The sequence below is a fragment of the Ambystoma mexicanum genome, chromosome 3p (assembly GCF_040938575.1).
Source record: "Ambystoma mexicanum isolate Mex_15411 chromosome 3p, UKY_AmexF1_1, whole genome shotgun sequence".
Taxonomy (NCBI): domain Eukaryota; kingdom Metazoa; phylum Chordata; class Amphibia; order Caudata; family Ambystomatidae; genus Ambystoma; species Ambystoma mexicanum.
Window position 1 is genome coordinate 1,273,197,970 of NC_090925.1, and position 24,727 is coordinate 1,273,222,696.

The 24,727-nt window shown below is 48.3% G+C and overlaps 1 protein-coding gene across 1 annotated transcript in view; it reads left to right on the forward strand.

Annotated features, from left to right (window-relative positions):
• The first annotated feature begins 11,059 nt into the window (after positions 1-11,059).
• SREBF2 (sterol regulatory element binding transcription factor 2) overlaps positions 11,060-24,727 on the forward strand; it is a 268,321-nt gene continuing 254,653 nt past the window's right edge. The window contains exon 1 of the mRNA XM_069652776.1: positions 11,060-11,197. Coding sequence (XP_069508877.1) covers positions 11,132-11,197 — 66 coding nt within the window. The 5' untranslated portion in view covers positions 11,060-11,131. The remainder of the gene's footprint in view (positions 11,198-24,727) is intronic.

Below are 24,727 nucleotides of genomic sequence, written 5' to 3' on the forward strand. Positions count from 1 at the left end.
CCCACGTCATAAGACATTTGTATGTTTGCATGCTGCTCTGTTTTGTCCCTTGAGCTGCTAAATCCACTTGGTCGAGTTCCTTCCCTGCTATTGCTTTTACACCTGGGTGGCGAGTCATGCATCTCCCTTGTTTGGGTTGTCGTTGGTCCGGAATTCAGGTTTTTCGGTGACCGGATCCGTAACTCGATCTGAAATGGAAGATTCTTACTCTTCTGCATGTTTTGCTGTTCCCAAATCACTTTCTCTGAAACCGGTGCCGTGGGTATTACATTTGTGTTTCCGGGCTGGTGACTTATTCCTCGAGCCAGCATTCAGGGCTTCCTTGTGTTCATGGGTTTCCGCAGGGCCCCTGCTGTCTAGTTTATCCACTGGGCCAAATCCTGCTTGGCTTCCTTTCATCCTGGGGCTTCTGTATCAAACCTCGACCTGGAGCTGCTACTCCTCGAGAGGATCTCCTCAGGCGTCCCCAGGGGTTGGTTGCCTTCTTCTCCACCCCTGTGGGGTAGAACTCGCCTGAATTTTCATCCATAACTGTGGCTCAGCCTATAGACTTAATTTAATTAGTTCCTATGGGGAACTTTTGAACCACTTGGAAAGCTTCTGTGAAGTGATTTGGAAGGCACTTTGCCGTACATGGATATTTTTCCTTGGTCTCTCTTGGGTCCCTGGGGTTTTAGGCCAAGAATGTGGAATTTTATTTTCTACTCCTGATTTTATAAGAACTTTTTCCCCTCCAAAACGTTTTATTTGTATTGAACAAGCAGAAAGTAAACCAGTGGCTCGTTACTTATCAGAAATGCAAATGCCAATAGATTTCAAAAGTTGTTGACCCTTAAATACCGAGAAATAACCACCACTCCCTTCTCAAACAATAATCCCTTCGGCATGTTGTATAGACTGTAGCAAAACCTCTGATACCTTGCACAGAAAATAAATCAAATGAGCACTCTTCTCCATGAGGTCAGATACCAATGTCAGAGGTTCATGGCTCTCAGTCTGGCTGGGAAGGTTAATAATCCAAACTCGCTGTTTGCAATGTCCAAAAAGGAGGACCATGTGCTCAGAACTGAATCCTTCAATCTCTTAAGAGTCGCTGTGTTCTCTTCCATTGGTTATATAAAATCTGGCATATACTTGCAAAGTAAAGCTAAAGGTGGGGGGATGGTTCCGCCCATGGAGTGGTTACAGTTTGTTTGCTGCAATCTGCTGAGGCAGCAGTTGGCCTATGTTTGTGGTAGTGGGAGAGTAGCCTTCCCTCGTAACTCCCAGGAGGAAAAGCAATGGGTCATAAGGAATCTCCCCGCCTATTATAGCTTTGACCTCACCTCCCACCAGAATTGTCTTAGTTTGGGGCAAGACCAGAATCTATGTAGGAATTTCCCTTCCTGTCCAAACCCCCCTGCAACACATTTTCTCTGCCTTTTGCTTGCAAAAAGAGTCTGAATGGTGTCCTATGCAAGCAGTAGATTAATTTCAGTTGGGACTGAGTGAGTGCCGAACTCTTGAGGATTTCTCTCATGCTTTATCGGCTAACTGACAACCCAGCTCCATATACCAACCTTCCTTGAATGATTCGATATCCCTAACTTTCAAGGAGATTAGTCTTGTAAATTTTGGAAATCAACCATTTACAAAATCTGCTGCTTCTATTTTAGTTACTAAGCAGTTAACCGTTCCTGCAAAATATACTCAAATTCTTGAGGAAGAGAAGTTTAGGTACTGGCAGCTTTGGCACCAGATACTCCACCCATCAGATAAAGGTAAAATGATGGGTGGAGTAACTGGTGCCAAAGCTGCCAGTACCTAAACCTCTCTTCCTCACAAATTTGAGTATATTTTGCAATCCTTGACAGGCTTGAGCTCCTCTTAGAAATATGCCCCCACCCCTTAGCCCATGTGCCAAGCTTTGGAAGCCTCATCTGGGAGTCCAGGAACAAATCAATCCTATTATCGGCATAAATGGGGACAGAAATGAGGATGAGGTGCTGTCCAGGGTTTTGGTAATTATATCCATTGCTTCCAAAGTAGCTGTCAACAATGCACTTAAAGTAGAGATTGGAGGTCTCCATCTCCTGGGGAGCCAGGCTTGTGATCAAATATTAAATGCTTTGTTCCATAAACAACCATTCCATCTCCGAAAAAAGACTTGCATCCATACAAATAGAATTTGTGGCAGGGATGCCAAAAAGTATTTCAGGATCTGCCATTTGCCCACCCAAACAAACTCCACCATTGTCTGCCATTTCTTGAGTGCCTTATAGGGATATTGTATAGGAATCGATTGGAAACAGTACAGGATCCTCGGTAGGATATTAATTTTTATCACAGCTATTCGGCATAACCTTGGAGTATATTCTTTGGTTCACTAATGGCAAACTTGCTACCCTCGCTCACGACTCAGATGCTGTGACTGATGATGTCCAATTTGAATTTAATAGATAACTGGAGGACACTCCACCCCGATACATGCGCATACTACTTCTGCACTCACAAAACATACACCCGAATCGACCACTTAATCACGGGAAGAGAACATGTGCATCTTTTCATTGAGGCAACATACCTAGGCAGAACCCTCTCCCGCTGACTGCATTGCTCCAAAGACCTCGCCCGCGATGACCTATCCCAAAATGGAAATTGAACACAAAAGTGTTGATTTGATGGATTGCACCACGCCGAAAGAGGCAACAGGCAACTACTTTCCAGACAAAACCCACTCTGCTCGTGATCCTCTTATTCTACCAGAGGCATTTAAGGCCATGATCAGGGGGAGGCTGTATCTCTACCTCTGTGGGAGTGTGCAAGGCCCTAGCAACCACGGCAGATATACTTTAGGAAGGCCCACGAGCAGGGAGAAAATTCTGGCAAACTATTAACATGGCTACTCAGGTTGGATAATACTCGCCGATCATCGCCATAAACATATACAAATGGGAATTATGCTACAAACGGCAAAATATAAATGGATCGTTTGAATCCTATTATACCTTATTATATAGCCGACTGGACATTTTCCACAATTTCTTTTTATAAATTGACCACAAATGTGTATACATATGTTGCAGTAAATTCTTTATCATGCGTGCCATGCTCGAGCAAGGTTTAAACAATTTACCCACAGTCTCTGAATCCACTCTTGGTGATACTTCTGAATTTTCGCTCTATACTGCGGAAGTGCTTTACACATATGCTCCAATGGAGTACCCATAATACCACGAGCATCCAACCTCCTTAAAAACAACAAATCTCCAGACACCTGACCTGTGGCACCTTATTTCAAAATTCACAACACACCAATAAACCTATTATTCACACCAGTAGACACCTGACTCTAAAATATTGTCATTTGCCCACAATGGCCAAGTACTCCCTGTCCTACAAAAACCTTTATATACACTAAATGCTAACAATACTCAAGAATCAATACCTCAATGGACACGTTGGCTACTAATGAGAAAAACATATGAATATGCCCAATGATGTAGAACCTTCCTCTGCCTCCTTGCCTCGAGGCGAGGGAACTCTACCCTCCTCAAACGCCTCTTCTAGAGCTGAGGGAGAGCCTGTCCTTTCTTTATAGGACCATCACTTGTAAACCGTGTTGCCTTCCCTGTGTAAGAGGAGTTTCCCCACATCAATTATTCACTTTTATTACTCTATTTGACGCCATTTTTGCCTGCCGGTGGGGAGCGTCACCTCCAATCAAAACTCATGCTATAACACACAGCGTTGTCTTTCCTCGCCTTCGAGGAGCTTCCCCTTCTATCACAATAGCAATTTACAGACGAGAACAAAAAATATCAACAACAGTGTTGCATGCAGAAAGTGCTGTGAGACGGGCATGGTATCGAGAGAGACAGACTCTAAGGTGTGCGTTTTAAAACCTTTATATTTACTAAGGTTGCTGGGTTGGTGTAATGCCTGACTGGCTCTAACTCTAAAGGGATGGTTCCCTTAACTGATGTTTCTAATGGCCATCGCTGTATAATAGTCCAAAATAAGTCTGTCTGTGTCTAAACCTATGCTTGACCTCAGTCTTTACAAAAATGCGATGGGACGTCTTTAAAAAGGAAAATAGTGGTTCAACAGAAAATCTGAAATCAAAGTTGGGTCTTCTCAACAGGTGTAGTTTGGTCATTGTCACAAAAATAAGATCAAAATGGGCTGTTCGTAAGACCTTCTCCACAGTGCCCTTGCCGTGGTTTCAAATGCCTTCATTGTCTTTGGGTTCACTTCCCCAAGCTTCAACTTGTTCAAGTTCCAAACACGACAAATGAAGTATAACACAACTCCTTTTTGAAGCTTCTCAGGGTTCCCTTCCCCCAAGCTTGAATCCTTTCAACACAAAAAAAACAAAACAATAACTCTCCAACTTGGTTGGGCCTCTCGGGGTTCCCGTCTCCAAGCTCAGGCCCCTTTCAGCTTCCGACACAAACGCAGTTTTGTCAAAATGCACTTTGCTTTCTTTGTTAGGCCTCTCAGGGTTTCCTTCCTCAAGTGTAGGCCCCTCAGTTTAAAACACCAGTTCAACTTGTCAGGATGTACCTTTTCCTTATATACAGTTTCTCTCATATGCAATCCTTTCATGGGGTAGAATCGGAGGCTTTTGAAAATACCAGGCTCTTTGCTTTTCCTAATCACGACCACTCTGATCCTTTGCCCCTCTTTATTTTTTATACTTGCTTTCCTTTGTACTTTTTATCTTCAGGTGCTTCCTGTACCCCTTTCATCTGTGTTCCTTTCACTTTGTTGTGAACACTTGCACCTTCCTTTACTTTACTTTCTCGGTGTTGTGCCTCTTGCACGCTCCCCTCCTTCTGCCATGCACCTATGCACCTGTGCTTTTTCCTATCATGCCGCTTGCACACTTCTTTCACTCTTCCGTGCACACCTGCACTTGAGTCCTTCTTTCTGGGTCCTTGGCACCCTTTTCTTTTACTCTGGACTTCACTTTTACTTCTGCACCGCTAGTGTGCCTGTTTCTTTTTCTGTGTGCCACTAGCATGATTTCTCCTTTCGTCTTTTCTGCCTTCTTATTTTTCCTTAAACTATCTTTCTCACTTTCAACTCCATCCTGCTTTGCAAAGCTTGCTTTTCTCCCGCTCCAGCCACCGCACGGTGGATGCTTTTGGTCGAGGTGTTTGCTCGAGGTCAGGGTTTCACCACCTGCCCTCAGACATCCAAGGGAACGAGCAATTGCACGGACACTGCCAACAGTATACCAGCAGCTTCGCTCCTGCTCTCTGTAAACACGGCTCCCTAGCTACGCTGCAGCCTCCTTCACAAACACCGGCCCAGCGTTGCGGCACGCTGTTCTCCTGCGGATTCTTCTTTCTGCAGCTCCCAGCTCGTTGGCTTCTCTGGTCCAGTATGCCTCCCCAGCTTGCTCACTTACTTGTGCAAAACCCCACCTTTTTATAGTGGAAAAAATAGTCAAGTGGAGTCAGGTGTGAGTGGTCATTATTAAATGCCAGACCGTCATGGCTATTGGGCAAGGGCCCAGTACTTCATTTCCTGCAGGGTCCCAATGGACCCAGTCTTGGCGCCTATGGCACAAAGCTCATTACAAAGTGTGCTTTGCACACACAACACAGAAGGCGCGTGCATCAAGGTTGGCCGGGGCCCTATTAGTACAGGGAAGGCACGTGCAGAAGACAGGAGGAGGAGTAAGGTGGGGCCACAAGGCAGGGCCTAAGGGGAATGGCTAGGGCCATGCTATATAAGCCAGCCCCACCCGCATACTGGCGCTTCGCGTTAGTCTGTTAAGAGCAGCGTAACACCGCCGTCCAGAAGACCCTTAACTGGTTCAGCACATGCGTCTTCAGTCTCCGGAACCCTCCAGCATCTTACCTGGTCCAGCACGTGTATCTTCAGTCTTCGGAAATCTCCAGTATCTTACCTGGATTCAGCCACACCATCGCTGGAAGCACTGCCATCAGCTTTCCGCTCTGCAGCCGCCGCGCGGATCTTACCTTGAAGCCTCCCCATCGCTGGAAGCACTGCCATCCTCTTCCCACTCTGCAGCCATTGCGCGCATCTTACCTGGATTCAGCCACGCCACCGCTCGATGCACCACCGCTATCGCTTCCCACTCTGCAGCAGCCGCATTCATCTTATCTGTCTCCTTGACTTGTTCGTGGGTGACGACCAGCATCCTTACCTGTCCCGAACTCCCATCAACACGGAGCCATCTTCAGGCGCAGCATCCACGCGGATCTTCATCTCCGACAGCCTGCAGGAGTTCGGAAACCGCTCACCAGCTAACACTGATCAGCCGCACCTGCAAAGGGAATAAGAAACACAAGGTGAGCAATCACATAGACTTTAACACGCTAAAGCAGCGCAACTCACGAACTTGCCGCAACTTCTGGAACTGTCTACTTACCACCAGTGGGTCATCCGGAATAGACTTTTTTCACCATCGGGCGCTCCTGAGCCATCTCATCACTAAGGGGGAGAGAGAACAATATATGGTTACGAACAATAATAATTGGGGAAGAATTAACACAAAGAACACGGACAATAATCATGGTTATAAATACTTACCTTCGAGACAGAATGGTCGCAGCTGGCCTGAATCTCCACAATTTGGACCAGTAGGTCCATCCACTGCGCCCCTGCTGAAGGAAAGCAGGACGGAGAGCTCATCCTTGCATAAAAAAACGTGAGTGTGCATGGGAAAACTCCTGCGTACTACATTTAGTCACAAAAGGGTTGAGGGGAAACCGCAACACCACCACGCTATCCTCGCTCCCTCTCGCCTTCTCTCAGGAACAGTTCCAACATTCCAGGTCCACGAAAACGCAGCAGTTGGGAGAGAGAAGCGATCCGAGGGAGTCAACTCCTGGGAGGGCTGCAACCGCGCCCCAACGCCCCCGCAGAGCCCAGGTGAGCGTAACAGAACGCGAAGCCTCTCTGAATCTCTGCCTGGGCGCTATGAATACCTCTGAGACCGATCATTTGGCCCAATTGATGGAGTAATAACAATAGAACTCCTTCCTATCGTAATGCTCTGAAGATACTGCTCATCTCAAAATATATATAGAGCTGTCTAGCTTGAAGCAGGGGACAAGCTTATGTTTCCCCATTTATTTTTTTGCTGGAAGGATCTTTTTTTATGTGCACCTGTGTTTAGGCATTAAAAGGGTCTCTTACACACTTTATTGTAAGGCTGATTTTTAATTACAATGAAAGGTACAACCATAATCGTGCATTATTGCTGGTGTCATATATTAAATAGCTTTAGCTGCTTATAGTTCTATTGGTTTAATACATTTATTTGTAATTGTAATTAAAACACAAAAATTACAATCCCCTTTGTGCAGTGGATTCGTTGTGAGGCTGCAGCTGCTCTCTTTTCAAATATGGCCACCCTGCTCTGTTGGAAGTGGAGTGCCTGACTTCCTTGGATTCTAGCCGATTGGGCCCCTCTTCCTTGAAGGGCCCAATCGGCAAATCCTGCTCGCCTCCCAAGGCCCCACTCCTAAGGCCCCTGTCCGGTCCTGGCTGGCGTTGTGGGCCCCACTACTTTTTCTCAACCCATCAATATGCACCTGGAGGCTTGGCACCTCATCCATGCGCTCTTGGGCTATGTGATCGCCCCTTCAGCTATCACGAAAGTGTGGACTGTTGCTATACTACCTGCATCATTCTCCAGACTTTGTGCCTCTTTTGGCAATCTCTACGAACTATCTTCAGAAGGCCTCTTTTCTTTTTTTGTTTCCAAGCACCAAGCCATAACACCTACTTCCTTCCCGGACATTCACCTCCACTACCTACACCCCTGTACTGTTGTGCTGCTATACTTGTTGACCTAAAAAGAAAAACGTTTTTAGCTGTGCTCACATCCTGCTTTTCATGGGAATGTGCTGACAGGTTACCCCCTCTGTCCTCTGTCTGGTCCGCTATCCGTTCCCTTACCCTCGCCATCTCCCATTGTCTTCCCTATCCTGTCTGTCTCCCTGTGTACTTGCTCCCTCCTTGCCTGCCTACCTCCCACTGTGCCCCTCACTATGGCACTTTCTATCTTCCCCATCTACTCCAACTGCTTCTCCATCTCCTATCCTTCACCTCTCTAAGTCTGGCAAGAAGAAACTTAAGAAGGACATACTGGCCTGCAACCCAGGCCTTCCTATCGCTGACATCCATGTCCGTGCTTCCACCATAGAGACTCTCACCGACATACTCTTTGTCGTTCCTTCTCCTGACCTATGGACTCTCCATATGGCCTCTCTGCTCTCTCCTTACTCTTCTTCATACATAAATGGTGGCACCCGCTTGGAGGCTCTTCTGGCCTTCTTTTCCACCTCCAGGGCCATCATAAATGTCTATCGAAATGGTACCATCCTGGTACAAGGGCCTCAACCCAACCTCTTACTTTTTGATAGGCTCTTTCCGTGCCTTAGCAATTTTCCTCTTTCCTCCTCACTGTCTCCCTTGCCACGAACGTCTACGGCCGTCCAGTCTCCCCTGTCATCTATGTCCACCTTGGCTTCCTTGCCTCGTACTACCCTCACCACATCCCACACAACTCCCCCTTGTCACTTTCAACTGTACAGGCGAGTTTTGACACTTCTCCTTTAAGGCTACAAGATCATCTGCGTGCCAAGGCCCAACAGGCCAGGAGGTGGAGTAGCCTGTATCTTTCCTGAGTGGATCCCTGCTTCCATTATTCCCACTCAGGTCTACTCCTCCTTTGAATGCCTGGTCTGCAGTCCCTTTCTCCCTTTCTATCGGCTGCTGGGGGCCAGTCCACCCTCTGCCTCTCAGAATGGGCTGACCTGGCCTATTCTCCTCCTCTTCCCAACTGCTCCTGCTGGGGGATCTTAACATCCATCTTGATTCTCCAGACTCCTCAGGACCTTTCTGCAACCTGTGTGACTCCCTTGCTCTTTCCATTCTACTCTGTGGTCCAACGCACACTGCTGGCAGCACCTTGGATGCTCTCCTCTCCACAGACATCCCACTCTCTACTCCTCTCACTACCCCACTCTCATGGACTGATCATTCTCTTCTCTCTTCTCACTTGAAGCTCTCTTCTCCTTTTGCAATGGCACACCCTACACCACCTCCTGCCTTCAAGGTCATCCGAGTGTCAGTGGCGCCTTTGCCTCCAATTACTCTCCTCCTTCTACTCCTGTGTAACTCCCACCCTGATACAGCCCTCTTTAACTTTCACCGTTCCATCTCTAACACTCTTGACGTTCTTGCCCCTGTCATGAGAGTCCGACTAAAGCCTGCCAAAAAGCGCAACTCTTGGTACGACTCCGATCTGGCTGCCCTTAAATGCAAGTGCAGAGCAGCGGAACGAAAAAGGGGATCACACCCTCAAAAAAACTGGCCTGCTGCCGCCTTCAAAGGCAATATAGACCCTACAACATGGCCAAACTTTTTAAAGTCTACAGGGAGTTGGCCAAACCTACTGCAGCCACATCCTGTACTGCACCCACCCAGGCCCTAATCAACCGCCTCTGTGATACCCTTGGCATCACTGATCAGGCTTGCCTCCTTTCTCTCTTGTCGGCCCTCCCAGGTGGAACTTGGGTCCTTTCTCTCCTCTATCACTCTCTCTACTTATGTCCCCCAGGGATCTAATTTGTCCCCCTGGTTCTTCAATATCTTCATGGCCCCCTTGGCCGACAGAATCTCTACCTTTACCTCCTAACTTTCAGTGTTATGCGGAAGACCCGCAGCTCTTTCAGGCCTCCTTCCCTCATTCCCTCCTTTCCTCCTTCGTGCTCAGCCCTGTCTGTCTATCCACAATTCAGTCTTGGTGTGCTGCTAACGATCTCTGCCTGAACGCTAGTAAGACGGAGATTGTCCTCATTGGGACCCCTGCTCCCGCTTTCCCACTTTCACACTAGCCAGCCTCCCTTTGCCCTGCGTGCTCACCTATGAATGAGGCACAAAATCTTCGACTCCACTCTCTCCTTCTCTTCTCACATCTCGGACATCTCCAAAAAGTCCTACTACTAACTGCACCTCCTCAGAGGTAGTCTACCTTTTCCTCACTTCCCCCAGAGGCTCACCACCTATGCAGAGTCCTGGTTCTCTCTCCAGGCCAGACTAGTGCAACAGCTTTTTTCTCAACCTTCCTACTTCTACTTTCTGTCCTGTACCAACTCGCCCAGAACAGTACCGCAAGACTTATCCTGGGCCCCAAGCCCAGGGACCACAACTCTCTGGTCCTTAAATCCCTCCACTGGCTCCCTGTGGCTGCAAGGATTGAGTTCAAGACCCTCTGCATAATCCACAAGGCTTTCTGGGGCCCGCACGATCTACAGCGCTCTTTCTAAATACTCTCCCTCTAGAGTCCTCTGCTTGTCATCCTCTAACTCTCTGTGGGTGAGCCGCTTTCACAAACAGAAATTTGGGGGTAGATCTCTATCCTCTGCAGGTGCCTCCCTCTGGAACAGCCTTACTGCCTCTGTCTGTCTTGAGCCGGAGCACCTTAAGAGCCTGAAACTTCTCAAGACCTTCCTCTTTTCTTCCTCCTTCTCTCTCCCTCTACCCTGCTAACCTCCATTCTTTTTCTCCACCCTCCTTCCTGCTTCTCCTCCATTACTCCGTTCAGCTTTTGCTGACTGGTGCCTGGTTCAACTCCAGAGCCTCACAGGCCCCAGCCCCCCCTACTCCCTGCCAGTTTTTGCACTTGCCTCTGTGCCACTGCACTATGTTCAGCATTACTGCACTTTCTGCTTACGCTCTGAGCGAGGCCACCTTCCTGCCCTGTTGGACTCGACACGCTTGTCCCCATCTTCCTCGCACCACCGTCTGTATGCATGCGTTAGCTAAATGTGCTAGGACTAGTATGTTTGTGTGTCCTGTAACACCTCATGCACTTGCACTAGGTGAAACGCTGTTTGGCCTAGTATGCTAGTTTTTCTGTTAAGATCATTCGGAAACTTCAAGGCCTAAGAATGATTACTGTATTCCCTTCTCGCCTTGAAGCACTTTGAAGCACTCCACCTGTGTATAATCGCTGTACAAATAAACCATTACAATTGAGACACACCATTCCAGTTTCCAAGTGACATGTGACTGACTATATTTGCAGGTTCTGGTCCATCCACAGATAATAAAGACGGACTCTCTTGTGTTGACCACCCTGAAGGCTGACAGCTCGCCAGTGATGGCGACTATGCAGAACCCAAGCATCACCACCCTCGGCACCCCCATCCAGACCGCCTCCTTGCAGGTACGTAACCCAATCGCCTCAACCTTTACGCTGGGCTCTTTCATAGTGATGAGACTTATTTGATTGCTTGGTACAAATGCTTTATCCGAGATGATTTCTTTGGTTGTACTCTTGCCTTTGGGTGAATAGGCCTTTGCATTTGCTGAGGTCTTTCACCAACTGCATGCTTTTGCAGTGGTATTAAAATAATGTATAAATCCGGAATGTGTTTTGCCTTTAAAAGCTCCATCTAATCTATCCTGTAATCAAAGGCAAGGCGCAAGACTGAAAAGGGATAAACTACAGAAGACTATTTCAGATTAATGTTCAATTAATTCAGGTGTGGATTGCTGTTTAATCTGCATTTGCTTCCTTCCAAATTACTGTATGGACGAGGACACAAAATCCATCTAGTTTGACTTTTCCTGTACTCTGGGCAACTTCTCCGTTATACCTATACAAGCAAAAAGTGTTCATGTAGTCTTACCCAGTGGGGCTTCAAATGAGGCAAACCACAACATACTCTCTTTGAACATTCAAGCGCCCCAGATATGGCACTTGGAACCATTTTTTGATTAATTTACTGGTCAGATGACCATACAGCATTTTTGTTTAAACCCAACTCTGACTTAAAGGAATGTTATTGTGCATAATTTTTTATTCAAAACATTGAAGTAACTATATATGCACTTCAACCCTCAGATTTACTCCTGTTGGGAGCTATGGGCAGTCATTTCAGAATTCTGTTTTACCACTCTGCATTACTTATTGCAAAGTAGCAAAAAAAGACCCCTGCAAGCCTGAATGTTGAGCTCGATTTTTATTTTTAGAACCAGCCTTCTGGGAGGGGCTGAGAGTCCAACCTAGACGACGGTTATTTACACTACTTAGTCTAGCCAAAGTCAATCTAGTTTAACATGAGCAATAAAGCAGATTTATGGAGCTCTAGCTTTGTGCAGGTACAGTTACCCACGCATAGACAGTCAAATATTACAGTCTGCACAGAAGTATAAACATAAACCAATTTATTGGGCCTTCAAACCAAAATCAGTAAAACCTAAGCAAAGCATATGACTAATTTATATACACCGCTAGTAATCTCAGACTACTTCCACTATACACGAAAGCACAGTAAGAAAAGTTCATTCAAGTAAAGCAGTGAAATAGTTGCAAGTAAAGTTAATAGAACAGTGTGTTTAAAACCTAAACCATGCACCCTGCTTTATAAGTGCAAGTTACACCTAACTTCAACATTCTTTCCCTATCAGATAAATAGGCCTAGTAACTCAACAGAGTTACAGTGCCAAGTAATTACGAGAGGGATAGCGAAGTTATTCATGTTCTCCCGCACAAGCAACAGGATGGTAAAAAGAATATATTTTAAAAGCATCTTTAATTTAGCAGGAAAGTCAGAATCTTAGGGGTACGCACTCCATTCCAATACACTAGAAAGTGTCCTGGAGGGTGAATACTTTTCTAGAACTCCACTGATCACAGCCAGCCAAGTTTGTTAAGGAGTGTACTACTCAGTTTCCAAATTACCATCCCTTGTGAATCATGTTTTACCTATTTCTACAACTTTTAATCCCTGCACCAGCTTTTAGCACCTGACCCTTTGGCCATCTTGATCTTTGGTCTGCCTGCTCAAGCTACTCTGAGTAGCTGTAAATACATGTTTCTGCTGTTAGTTTTGTTGTTGGAGGTCCAGGGGTTGCAGGTGCAGTAAGTGAAGACTTTGTCTGGACTTTGGTCCTTCGACCTGGTGTTTCTGGGACGAGTGACAGAATTGCAGCTTGAGGCCAGACCCCTCAGGACAGTAGCCACAGGGAGTCCCACAATACGAAGCAACCTCCACGGCCCAGCAGAAGTAAGGCTCCAGCAAAGAAGTCACAATCTGGAGTTGGCAGGTGAGATTTGTGGCAGCGGTAAAGATTCTGCTCAAGGAAGGCTCCTCTTTATCCAGGGGTCTAGCAATAGCAGGCTACATAATCTTAGGCCACAATTCGACACACTGCAGAGTCCCAAGCTCCAGCTCAGGGCAACGACCGGCGCAGAAGAGGGGAATTTGCAGAGGATTGGGAGCATACAGGATTGTCATGAGACACTTCTGATGTCCCCTGATGGCAGGTTTCTGGTGCATTGGTCCGCCACAGCCACTGCTTTTTGATCAATCCTGGACATTACATTAAAAAGCTGTCTGATTTTAAGCTCTGTTGACCGGCTAGGGACAAAACCGCTCTGGTCCTCATGAACCAGGTATGGCATGATCTGGAGGAATCTGTTTGCTATTGTCTTGGCTAATGTCTTTGTCTATATTCATGAGCGACAGGGGCCTGCAGGACCCACATTCGTCGCTAGGCTTGAGAAGAACAGTTATGATTGCTTTCCGTAGAGAAGGGGGGGAGAACGGATTCGCAGAGTGATTCAGACCAGACCTTCAGCAGTTTTAGTTCAAGGAGCGCTACATGCTCCTGATAAAATTCTTAGGTGATTACCCCTCGGAAGATCAGTGAGCAGTCTGGACTATCCCGTCCAGTGTGATCAGGGTATCGAGCTGTTCCTTGGTGGATTGGGCAATGCACGTCATAGGAATCTGGTCAAGGAGTTCATGTATGTCTTGTATATTGTGTTCACGGTGTGTCATGTACAGGTCAGTGTAGAATTTGAGAAGATTTAGAGTATCTGCTGCTCTGACCATTGCTGGACGCCCTGTGTATCCCTGATAGATTCGATCTGGGACTGACCACCCTCTGCCCGAACCAATCTAGCTAGTGTTATTCCCGGTCTATCGCCTTCCCCGTATTTCCTTGCTCCACGTGGGCGAGCAAAGTAGCGTATCTTCCGCAGGGCATGTGATTCAAAAGCCTCCAGTTAATCCCTTATCTGCACTAGTTTAGTAGGGGTAGCTGTTGTTGCACATTCTCTTTCCAGATCTTTAAGTTTGGACTCGGAACGATGCATATCGTTCCTTATTACTTTTAGTATTCCTGCATCCCTTGAGATGGACATGCCCCTTATGTACACCTTGAAGGCCTCCCAGCGGCATCGTCGTGTCCTGTTGTGTATTACATTCAAAGAAGGTCTCTATGTCTGAGAGGATCTCCGCTTTGAATACTGTCCAGCAGAGCTTCGGACTTGAAGCGCCAGGCGGTGCAGGCGGGTGGAGATGATCCCAACGCTACCAGCAATGTCACTGGGGCATGGTCCGATAGTGTGCGGGTGAGTATCTGAGTATTTTCAACATTGCCAATTAGTTCGCCCGATATCAGAAACTGGTCAGTCCTGGACGAGCTATCCTGCACCGATGAGTAATAAGTTTATTCTCGCTCCCAGGGATTAAGGACCCTCACGTCCCACGTGCCAAGTGATGTCATGTGCATGTGTAATTTCCGAGCCGCACGTGACGGGGTCCTAGGCGCAGCTCCTGTCCTATCAAGGTCATTGTCTAGCATCAAGTTCATGTCCCCCGCCAAATGATCGAACCCCAACGTATCCCATAAGTATGGAAACTACGGTTTTCGAAGAATTCAGGGGTTATCTACATTTGGTCCATACGTGTTCACAACCAGGTACTCTCAGTTTGCTATTGTACAATGTAGGATGATATATTTGCCCTGATAGTCTATATAGCTCTTTTTCAGTACAAATTTAACCGACTTGTGAATGGCTTGTGTGGAATATGTTGTGTAGAACCTGTTTGGTCCCCAGGATGGTGGCAGGTCTAACGCGAGGCGACCCAGGGCATGGGTCTCCTGCAATAGGAGTATTTCACTCCGTGTCTCTGGGCATATGCAGTGATTCTGCGGGCCTTCGTAAAATGACCTATCCCACGAACGTTCCATGCCATTAGCCGAATAGCCATGTCGTTCCTTCAGGGGACATCCCAGCAATCGCACCTCTGTGCATGTAGAACTGTGTAAATGGTATCACCATGTCGCTCACCCGATATGTGCAATGCTGCATCACCTCCGCCATTTTTGATAGAACATTCCCCAAAACGTCCATCCCCCTTCACTGCTCTTACCCAACAAGCAGTGTAACTCCCCCTCCCTTAGTCCAGTTACCTGTGAGCCGCCCCCAACTTGGCTCACGCATATCACAGGCCCAACAGGGGCTTGCGTACAACAGAACCTCCAGAGTAACCATTGCAGCCGCAGTGGGTTGCGCTGCTGCCGTACAACCAAAACCATAGGAGTTGTGGTGTACCACACAATGTTACATATTTTGGCTGTTAGCATTCCCTCATTACACTATCAAATTTTTCCCTCATTACACTATCAAATTTTGAAAAAACAGGATAGTAGAACCCAGAGGTAAAAGCATTAGGCAGAGCACGCTCCCCGGTCAATCATTACAGACATCCCAAGATATGGCAGGTGATTGCTATGAACACGTGCCACTATCAACTCGTGGCCAGAAGGATTATAGGAGCCTCTAGTGAGGCATTGCAGTGTGGGCGTTTATTTCCGTTCAATGCTACATATGGCAGGCGGGTAATTGCTTAGGTCGCTATCTACTCATGAACCAAAATGAACCAAAGGATAAAAGAGCTCAAGGGTAGGACCCATCAGAAAGGGAGGCTCCTCCGATTTCCCACCCCCTCAGTCGTTTTCCATCAGATAGTCTGCAGGGTTGTTCAGTGGGATGTGCCTCCTATAAATTTCACTGCTTCATCCGGGACTGTGAAAAAGTAGAGCTTGTTTCTGAAAGTAAACTTGAGTCATGCTGGGAATCGTATTGCATAGGGGACGTTCTGCTCCCTGAGCATTTTCTTTACGCCAGTAAATTGTCGTCTTTCCTATTGCACCCCCGTGGAGAAATCCGGGAAGATTCTAATGACTTGTGAATCCAGCCTGACTTCCCCTTCCTCCCGCGCCAGACAGAGTACTTGATCTCTGTCCCTGTAACTTAACATTTTTGTAATTATGGGCCTTGGGAAATCACCAGATTTTAGGGCGCGGGCTAGCGCGCGGTGTGCCCGCTCAACAGTGAAGAAGGGAGACAGTTCAGGGTTGTCCAGAAGGTCTTTAAGCAGGTTTTCAGTCGCTAGTTCCATTCTTCCCTTAAGTGCGTTCTCAGGAACCCCAATTATTCGAATGTTGTTCCTACGCGACCTAGATTCTAAATAGTCACATTTTGCTTTAACAAATGTCATATCCCGGGTAAGGGAGGCCACCGTGTCCTGTAGTGTATGTATTCAATCCTCATTTGCCCCGATTCTGGTTTCGGCTTCAGTGATTTTAGTGCCTGCGTGGTCCAATTGTGATTTGAGTGATGCCACATTTGCATTAATGTCATCCAGCTTTTCGTGGAAGGATGCAAAGTTTTTGCCCATGGATTCCATCATACTGGTTAAGTCAGGGACTGGAATGTCTGCCGGCGTTGCCGCGTCGTCCTGGTTGGTCGAGGACTGCCCCTGATCAGGCCTAGGTGCTGCCTTAGCAAACTTGTCCATGGCGCCAACCTTTTTAGCACCTCGTGATCTATTAGACATTCTACGGGCGGGCAGTCATTTTCTTCAAGCTAGCCGTGTGGTATCTGACCCCGGTTGGCTCGCATGGCTATGGTAATTGTGCATGCACTATTGTAGGCCCGGAAGTTGCATCTGGTGTATCAATGACCATGGAGCACCCCGGTGCAGTTCAGGGGTTACCTGCCCACCTCCAGGGCCCTCGGTCGCCCCCACAGTGTAGTCAATCTAGGGGGGGGAGTTGCACATAGCCCCCAGAGGATGTCCGCTTGTAGGCCGTGGACCTGCCTGGTGAGTGTACGAGAGATTTGGGCTTGGGAGGTAGTGTTGGGCCAGGTGCAGCTCCCACAGCAGCAGTGTGCCCTACCCGTCTGGGCCCACAAGGTTGATGACAGCAGGGCCGTCCAAGTGGCGGGCCGTCACACCAATATCTCAAGTGCAGCGGGGTGATCTGATCAGTGAGGACTTTGGTGTTGGTTGTGAACTGTTCTTATAGGTACACCGTGGTCACGGTAGGTATCTTTGGATAGGTAGTTGGGGTCCAGGCACAGCAGGACCGGGGTCAGGTCGCAAATGGCCCAGAAGTATATGGAAGGGCACCCAGACGTGGGCCCGGGGGGGTGCACACAGTGAGGGCAGCGCGAGGCGTTCAGTGCCAGGGAGAAGAGACTTGGCTGTAAAAGTGGTGAGATGTCTAGTTGCAGTTGCCCCACATTGCGTGATGAGTGCCTATCCTCACCCGGAGCTATCGCCACATCAGTGGACTTAAGCGTGAAGGGGAAGTATTGAAGATGAATACGGCGTGAAGCTGCGCCACCGGTTTGTGCTGGCGGTGCTCTGGGTACCCTCAGTGGGCTGTTGTACCCTCAGGGGTTAGCGATGCGGTTATTGAGTGAGGGTAGGCCCGGGGACTTGGTAGTAGGATGAGTCCTGTAGCATTCGGCCCGAGGTCCAAGGGGGGGAGCAGGCTCCTATACGGCGTGATCCAGCGGGCAGGTTTCACTGCCCCCTATCTTTTTTCATGAGCGGCCCGGCTGAGGTGGTCAGGGCGGTAAATATATAAGGGACCGGCCAGCTTGTGGGAACTCTGGGATGGACGGCGATCACCAAGGGGATGGCTCGATTGTGGCTTTTATCAGGACCGTGTCGTTACAGAGTAGTGGATGATCACTTGCGCCAGCAGGAGGGGGTATAGGGCACCCACAGGTGGGCCGCAGCAGGGCCCGGCTCCAGTTCCCAAACCAGGCCCAGGAGGTCACTGGGTACGCCTCTCCCCGGTAGCACTGATATGGATGCAAATCCCCTTGGGCGTGGTATCTGCTTATGATCCATCATGAAGCGTGAGTAGCAGGTCAAGTCCCTCCACTGTTAGAGGAACCACGCCCCCAGTTCCCTTTTTCATGCGGCGGAGACGTTGGGAGGTGACCACGTGCCACATGCAGCCTGGAGCAGAGCAGGGGTCCGGGCCCCCCCACGCCTCGCCTGGACCCCAGCTGGTCGGAGCTGCGCAGTCGGGTCCGGGGCAGTGGTGCACAATCGGGATCAAAGGTGTCCAGGTGTCGGAGGCTGCGCTTCAGCAGGGCTGGTGGCTGCCCCCCCACCCCCCTCTGCTCCAGCCGCGTTGTAGCAGACACGTTTCCTTTGTCGGCTGCAGGAGTCTGGGGCAGCGCCCACGGGTAGGGCCAGGGGAGCTGGGGAGACGTGATTTGCTCCCACATCAGCAGGCGTGAATGTCGGTGCCCATGGAGATCCGGGCCAACCGTGCAGGTCCGCCGCTTCCAGCCCGTCCAGAGACGCAGCACCAATAAATATAGATGACTTGTAGTGTGGGTACGGATAACACAGGAGCGCCTCGTCCGTACGGTGGCCCCCTGCCGCCAGATCTTCACTGTGGGCTGTCCACGGTCTGGGCACCCCAGCAGGAGAGGGACGACGCCGCTTGCGCCGGCGCCACGATGTCAGCAAGATCGGGCAGCTGAGCGCAGACTGCAGCCCGGCCCCGGATGCCAGAACGTTCACGCGGGTGCTTGCCACAGCTCTGAGTGAGCATGGGCTGCGCTCAGCTTCGTAAAACATAGGAGGGTGGTTCTTCGCACTGTGTCCAATTCACCCAGGATTTGGAACAAAGATGCTCCCCACCTATGATGTTGCATGGTCTTTGCGGAATCAGAGGTTTGGTATAAACCGCCACCTCAATCAGATAGCTGTTGGTGTTGCACGGACCTGATGAGCTAGGCAGTCATTTCCAAGGCTGCTCAACAGCGCCCCAGCTGAGGCTACTTTCTGACTGCAACACAGGGCCACATTGTATTACTGCACTACACAATAGAAAATATGTGAATATGAAATTCTCTTGTGCTCTCGTTCTTTCTCTCCATTCCCCTCTCTTGCACCTGTGATGAATCCTGCAGTGTCATCAATATCTGCTCCCATGTGACCAGGGGAAGGCAGCCGCTACCTGATCCTAACCGTGGGGGTGGTATCATGAGGAAAGATCACATGGGAGGAGATGGCTGTTGGGGGTACTCCTTTGGGAGGGACGTGGTAGTCCTCTTGTGAGGATGAGTCCTGTAATTCCCAAAAATCTGATGGCATGCTGTCATTGCACAAGTCCCTGTCCTGAGGAAACCCAAGGAACCTTCTATTGATTACCTAGACAGAATAAGTGGTAAACCTTGGGAGTTCCTGAATCAGATGTGACATCCTCTAATGGCCATGATTCTGTCTTGGGTAGACTTCTTTGACCTAATTAAGCCCCATATCACTCATATAACATCTCCTAACTTTGATCACATCCAGTTCAACAATCGCGTAGAAATGAATAGATATAGCCTCAAACCCATGTGGTACTGGGACGAGGAAGAAGGACCAAGAGTCAATGAGGATCAAAGGTACAACTGAGGAATATGTAGTCTATTTCTTTGAAGGCAAGGCTCCCGAGTGGGACCTTTCAAACCTGAAAATGTACCACAACTGTGTAGGAGGAGAGGGAAAGGAGCAGCATAAGCAGTCCGGAAAGATACCGAAGCAGTTGGGGCTGCAGTAGAAGTGCGAAAGCCAGCAGAAGCCGAGGCATGTAGTTTTGCAGAGTACGCCAGCAGGAAGCAGAGTCATGGTCTGCAGCATGGAGAGAAGCCCAGCTGTGTGGGAGATGTGCTCCCGGTCCCATGTGAGTTCCCTGGAAGTGCTGGAGGACACAGAGATGCAAAGCTGGCCGGCGGGGCTCAAGAGAAGGGACATGCAGCTGGTGGCGGGTACGGAAGAGCTGCCAATCTGATTACCGATCTGCTGAGGGCCCGCCACAGCAGCAGGTAGCAATACACAGATACCAAATGAAGCCAATGAGTTAGCCTGCAAGAGAAGGCAACCCCAGGGCGCTCGGAGTGAAACGTTTGTAGAATAAGAAGGCAAAATGGGTGCAATTCTCCATTTATGAAACGTCAACTTGGGGTAACCTGTAACCCACATTACCAACAGCCAAGCGGTCATACAGAAGTAATAATGCAAAAATGTTGTAATTCTCCATTATTGAGATGTCAACTTGGGGAAACCTGTAACCCACATTGCCAATAGCGCAGAGACTATAACAAAAAGATACAAGGGCACAATTCTCCTTTCCTGAGACATCAGTTTGGGGAAATCTGTATCCCATATTGCCACTAACAGAAGAGACCAACTGTAGTCGTAAGATTTTTTCTTCCTGGCAGGAGCATTGAACCAGGAAAGGGACCGCTTGTAGTTGGTCTTGGAAGGCGAGTATACCAGGAAAGAAACAGTTGCTTTGACGAAATGTGGTTGTGGTAAAAAAGGTGTTGTGGAAAGAAATTGGTAACTTTATCATTCTGACAAACTGTTGCATCACCAAAGGTAGTTTCTTTGCTATCCTGACAAAAGTATTCCATTGGAAGAATAAATCTGATATGCTAATATTTGCTTTGTATTTTGAGAAAGACCTTGTGTGGAGGAAAAGAATTGTCTTGGTTTTTGGAACTAGTGTTTGAGAAAGAGCCATTTACTTTACCATGACGCAGTGGATGGAAAAGACATTTTGTATTGAACAGAACTTTGTTGAATCAGAATTTTTCCAAGGGTATTCCTGAAGTGATCCAGGGGAAGGGAGTCCAACCCTGGTCACAAGGAGTGCTTTCTAAAAACTATAAATTTGAACGTTTTGTACTGTTTTGTTGAACTGAAGACAGCCAATTATTCCTTGTGCACTTTTCTTATATGTATTCATGTGAGGGTCAGATGTCTTTTGGACACTAGGTCCTCTTTAGGTTTAGCTTGCTAGGTAGGGACATTCTCACTAGGATAGGGAAAGATGGGCATACATTGCACCCCTTTTCATTTTAATAAATGGCAAACATTGAGAAAACCACACCTTCAAATGGATTGTGTCCTCCCACGTATTCCTCATCTTGTGATAATTAGTTATCTCCAGCTTCGCTGCTTTGGAAAAAAAAATTCTCGGCAGAGGGCGCTGTGCTCGAGGTCGTGGCGTCAATTGTCCCTCGACGGGCTCCGTACCGTGTCGACGTCTTCGTGAGAGGAGAGGTAAACTGTCGGTGGGGAGGGAGGCCTCAAAGAAGGCTACGTCAAAAAGACACAAGAAAGCGACTGATTCTAAGGAATCGGATCGCCATAGGCACTCAAAGAGATCTCGATCTAGGAGTAGATTGAGACACTCTTCGTCCTCATCGAAAAAAATGAAGGAGACATAGATCTCCCTCATCTTCTTCTTCAGAGTCGACCGAAGAAATTCGTTGTCCGACTAAATCGGATTCTCCCAGTAAGTGGGAAGAATTCCGCAAAAAGATGATGGAGGTTTTCGAGAACACGGCCCGACCCCCTCGAAAGACCCTCGAAAAAGCCATACACCTAAAGTCGCTCCATTGGACGACAAAGAGAAGTCTAAGGCTACCATGGCAAAGACCGGTAGCGTCGAGGAATCCAAAAAAACTCAGTCGACGTAAAACCGTCGAAGACTCTTCGAGAGTCGAGCACTTCTCCAGTGCCATACAAGAAACACAAGTCGTCGAAGACTTCGTCGTCGATAATTTAGACTCCAAAGCCAAAAACATCCTGAACGCCATTATCAAAGTTATCTTCGAAGACAACTTCGAAGGATTTGCCAATTCCTTTGAAGCAGATGCAAGAGGAAGAAAGGAGATTCACTACTTTGCCCAGGCCACACTTTTTCAAATCTATGTCAGCAATTTATGAAGAGTCTGCTTCAGAAGAAGACGAGGTTACTCCTTTGGGAGTTACTTATGGTATAAGACAAGTTCCTGAGGAACTTATTGACCAGGAATCTAGAATGAGGGACCCGAGTGATACTCTACATTCTGCCAGTGGAGTTGACACATCCCCAGAATTAGAGTTCGCCAAACCTGATCCTGCAGAGCATGCAGATGCTGGGTACAGGGGTCTTATGACCAGGGTAGTTGAATATATGGGTTGGGGTAATACTTCACCCATTTTTGAACAAGATGACATGACGGATATAATCGTCAAGGGACCTCGGAAAGATCCTGTTCTTCCTTTTCACAGAGCCCTTCAAAGGACTGTGGAGAAAAACTTGGAGAAACCAGAGACTATTGCTGCTGCAGATGGCACTTTTCCAAGAAAATATAGACCAGCTGGAACGGATCCTGAATATTTGAATAAACATCCGACTCCAGAGAGTTTAGTCATTCAGGCAGCATCTACTTCAAAACAAACTGCTTATCCAACTATCCCTCCAGATAGAGAGGATAAAAAAATGGATGCCTGGGCACGTAAAGTCTTCACGTCCGGCAGTATGGCACTTAAGTCGGCAAATGTCACCTGTACCCTAGCCAGGTTTACCCATACCCTGTGGGACTGTATTTCGGCTGCGGCTGATCATATTCCGGAAGGCGAGGAAAGGGAAGGCTTCCTGAATATAGTCAAAGACGGGAAGGAGGCAATGGGGGAATGTCTCCAGTCTGGACTGGATACTGCTGATAGTATCAGCAGATCCATGGCTGCAAGTGGCGTGCTACGCAGATTTGCGTGGTTGAGGAATTCGGGGTTTGCACCAGACGTGCAAGTTAGACTCCTCAACATGCCCTTTGATGGCTCGAGGCTCTTTGGCAGAAAGACTGATGAAAGCCTAGAAAATCTTCAGACCTCCAAAAGCCGCAGCTAAATCACTTAGCGCCTTTTTCGCCAGCCTCTAAAACCCTATTCCGGCTCATCTTCCTGGAGGGGTCATTCTTTTCGATACTACTCCTCTTTTGGTAGAGGAAGAGGACAGGCTTCTCAAAGGGGCAAAAGAAACCTCCCTCGTGGAGCACGAGGAAGAGGTGCAAAATCAGCCTCACGAGCGGCATCTGTACCCTCAGCCACTCCTGCAGCCGCCTCCAAATCCCTCTGAGGCCTTGTTACACAAAACACCAGTGGGAGGCAGGATCTCTCAACATCTGAAGGAATGGCGGGGCATTACCTCAGATGCTTGGGCACTGGAAACAGTAGCCCAAGGTTACTGTCTCCCCTTTCTAAAAAGGCCTCAGAATCATCCCCCGGGAGCCAACTCCTCCAAAATTCCGGATCCGCTCCTGTTGCAGGAAATTTTAACCCTGCTAGAGAAAGGTGCCATAGAACTGGTACCTGTAGCGGAGAGGAACAGGGGTTGGTACTCCCCATATTTTCTCATCCCAAAAAAGGACGGAGGACTGAGACCCATCTTGGACTTGAGAAACTTGAACAAGTTCCTCAGGAAGGACACGTTCAAGATGGTGACTCTTTCTCAGATACTTCAGGCTCTTCAACTCCAAGATTGGTTGGTATCATTGGACCTTCAGGATGCTTACTTTCATGTGCCAATCCATCCAAAGCACAGAAAGTACCTGAGGTTCGCGATTGGCAATTCTCATTATCAGTTTCGAGTTCTGCCATTCGGGTTGACCTCCGCCCAAGGGTTTTCACCAAACTGTTGGCGGTTGTGGCAGCAAGTCTCAGGAGAGGGGGTATTCACATATATCCCTTCCTGGATGACTGGTTGATCAGAGCAAGTTCTCCAGAACAAGCTCAGGAACATCTTTCAATCACCTGCCACTTCCTCCACAAATTGGGCTTCTCCCTCAATTTCAAGAAGTCCCACATGATCCCATCCCAGAAGGTCCAGTTTATCGGAGCAGTCTTGGGCACTTCCTCGAGAAAAGCCTCGCCTCCCGAAGTTGGCGCTCTCCACATCCAGCAGATGGTAACGAAGTTCCAGAATGCCCAACGTCTACCGGCCTTCAATTTTCTCAGGTTGCTTGGCCTCATGGCATCCGGTATTTTCCTAGTACCAGAGGCCAGGTTCAGAATGAGATCCCTTCAATGGGCACTCAGAACTCAGTGGTCCCAGTTCTCAGGGAATATGTCGGATCTTCTGCAAGTCCCAAGCGCAGTTGCTCAGGATCTTCTATGGTGGGCTTGCAACAACAACATTCTCAAGGGAGAGTCGTTTTGGCAACCATGGCCGGAGATAACGGTAGTGACGGACGCCTCACTCACGGGGTGAGGAGCACACACCAACGATCTGACAATCAGCGGTCGTTGGTCTCCATCGGAGTCCAAACTACACATCAACCTGTTGGAGCTGAGGGCAATCAGACTAGCTCTGAAGGCCTTTCTGCGCTCTGTACAGGGAAAGAATGTCCTGATAATGACGGACAACCCGGTGGCCATGTACTACCTCAACAAAAGGGGAGGAGTAGGGTCACTACCACTGCGCAGAGAGGCAATGAAGCTGTGGTTCTGGGCAATACAAGAAGGAATCTCTCTATCAGCAATTCACCTAGCCAGAGAGAAGAACACGGCGGCAGACACTCTGAGCAGGCAGAGCACGGTCTCTCACGAGTGGGAGATAGCTCAGGAAGTCCTTCTGGAGATCTTCGCCCTTTGGGGAACCCCTCAAGTGGATCTGTTCGCCACCGCGATCAACCGGAAGTGCGATCAGTACTGCTCAAGGGAATTTCCTCAAAGAGGAGCTCTGGGAGACGCATTCGTAGTGGAGTGGAAATTTCCACTACGGTACGCGTTTCCCCCAGTCCCCGTGATTCCTCAAGTAATCA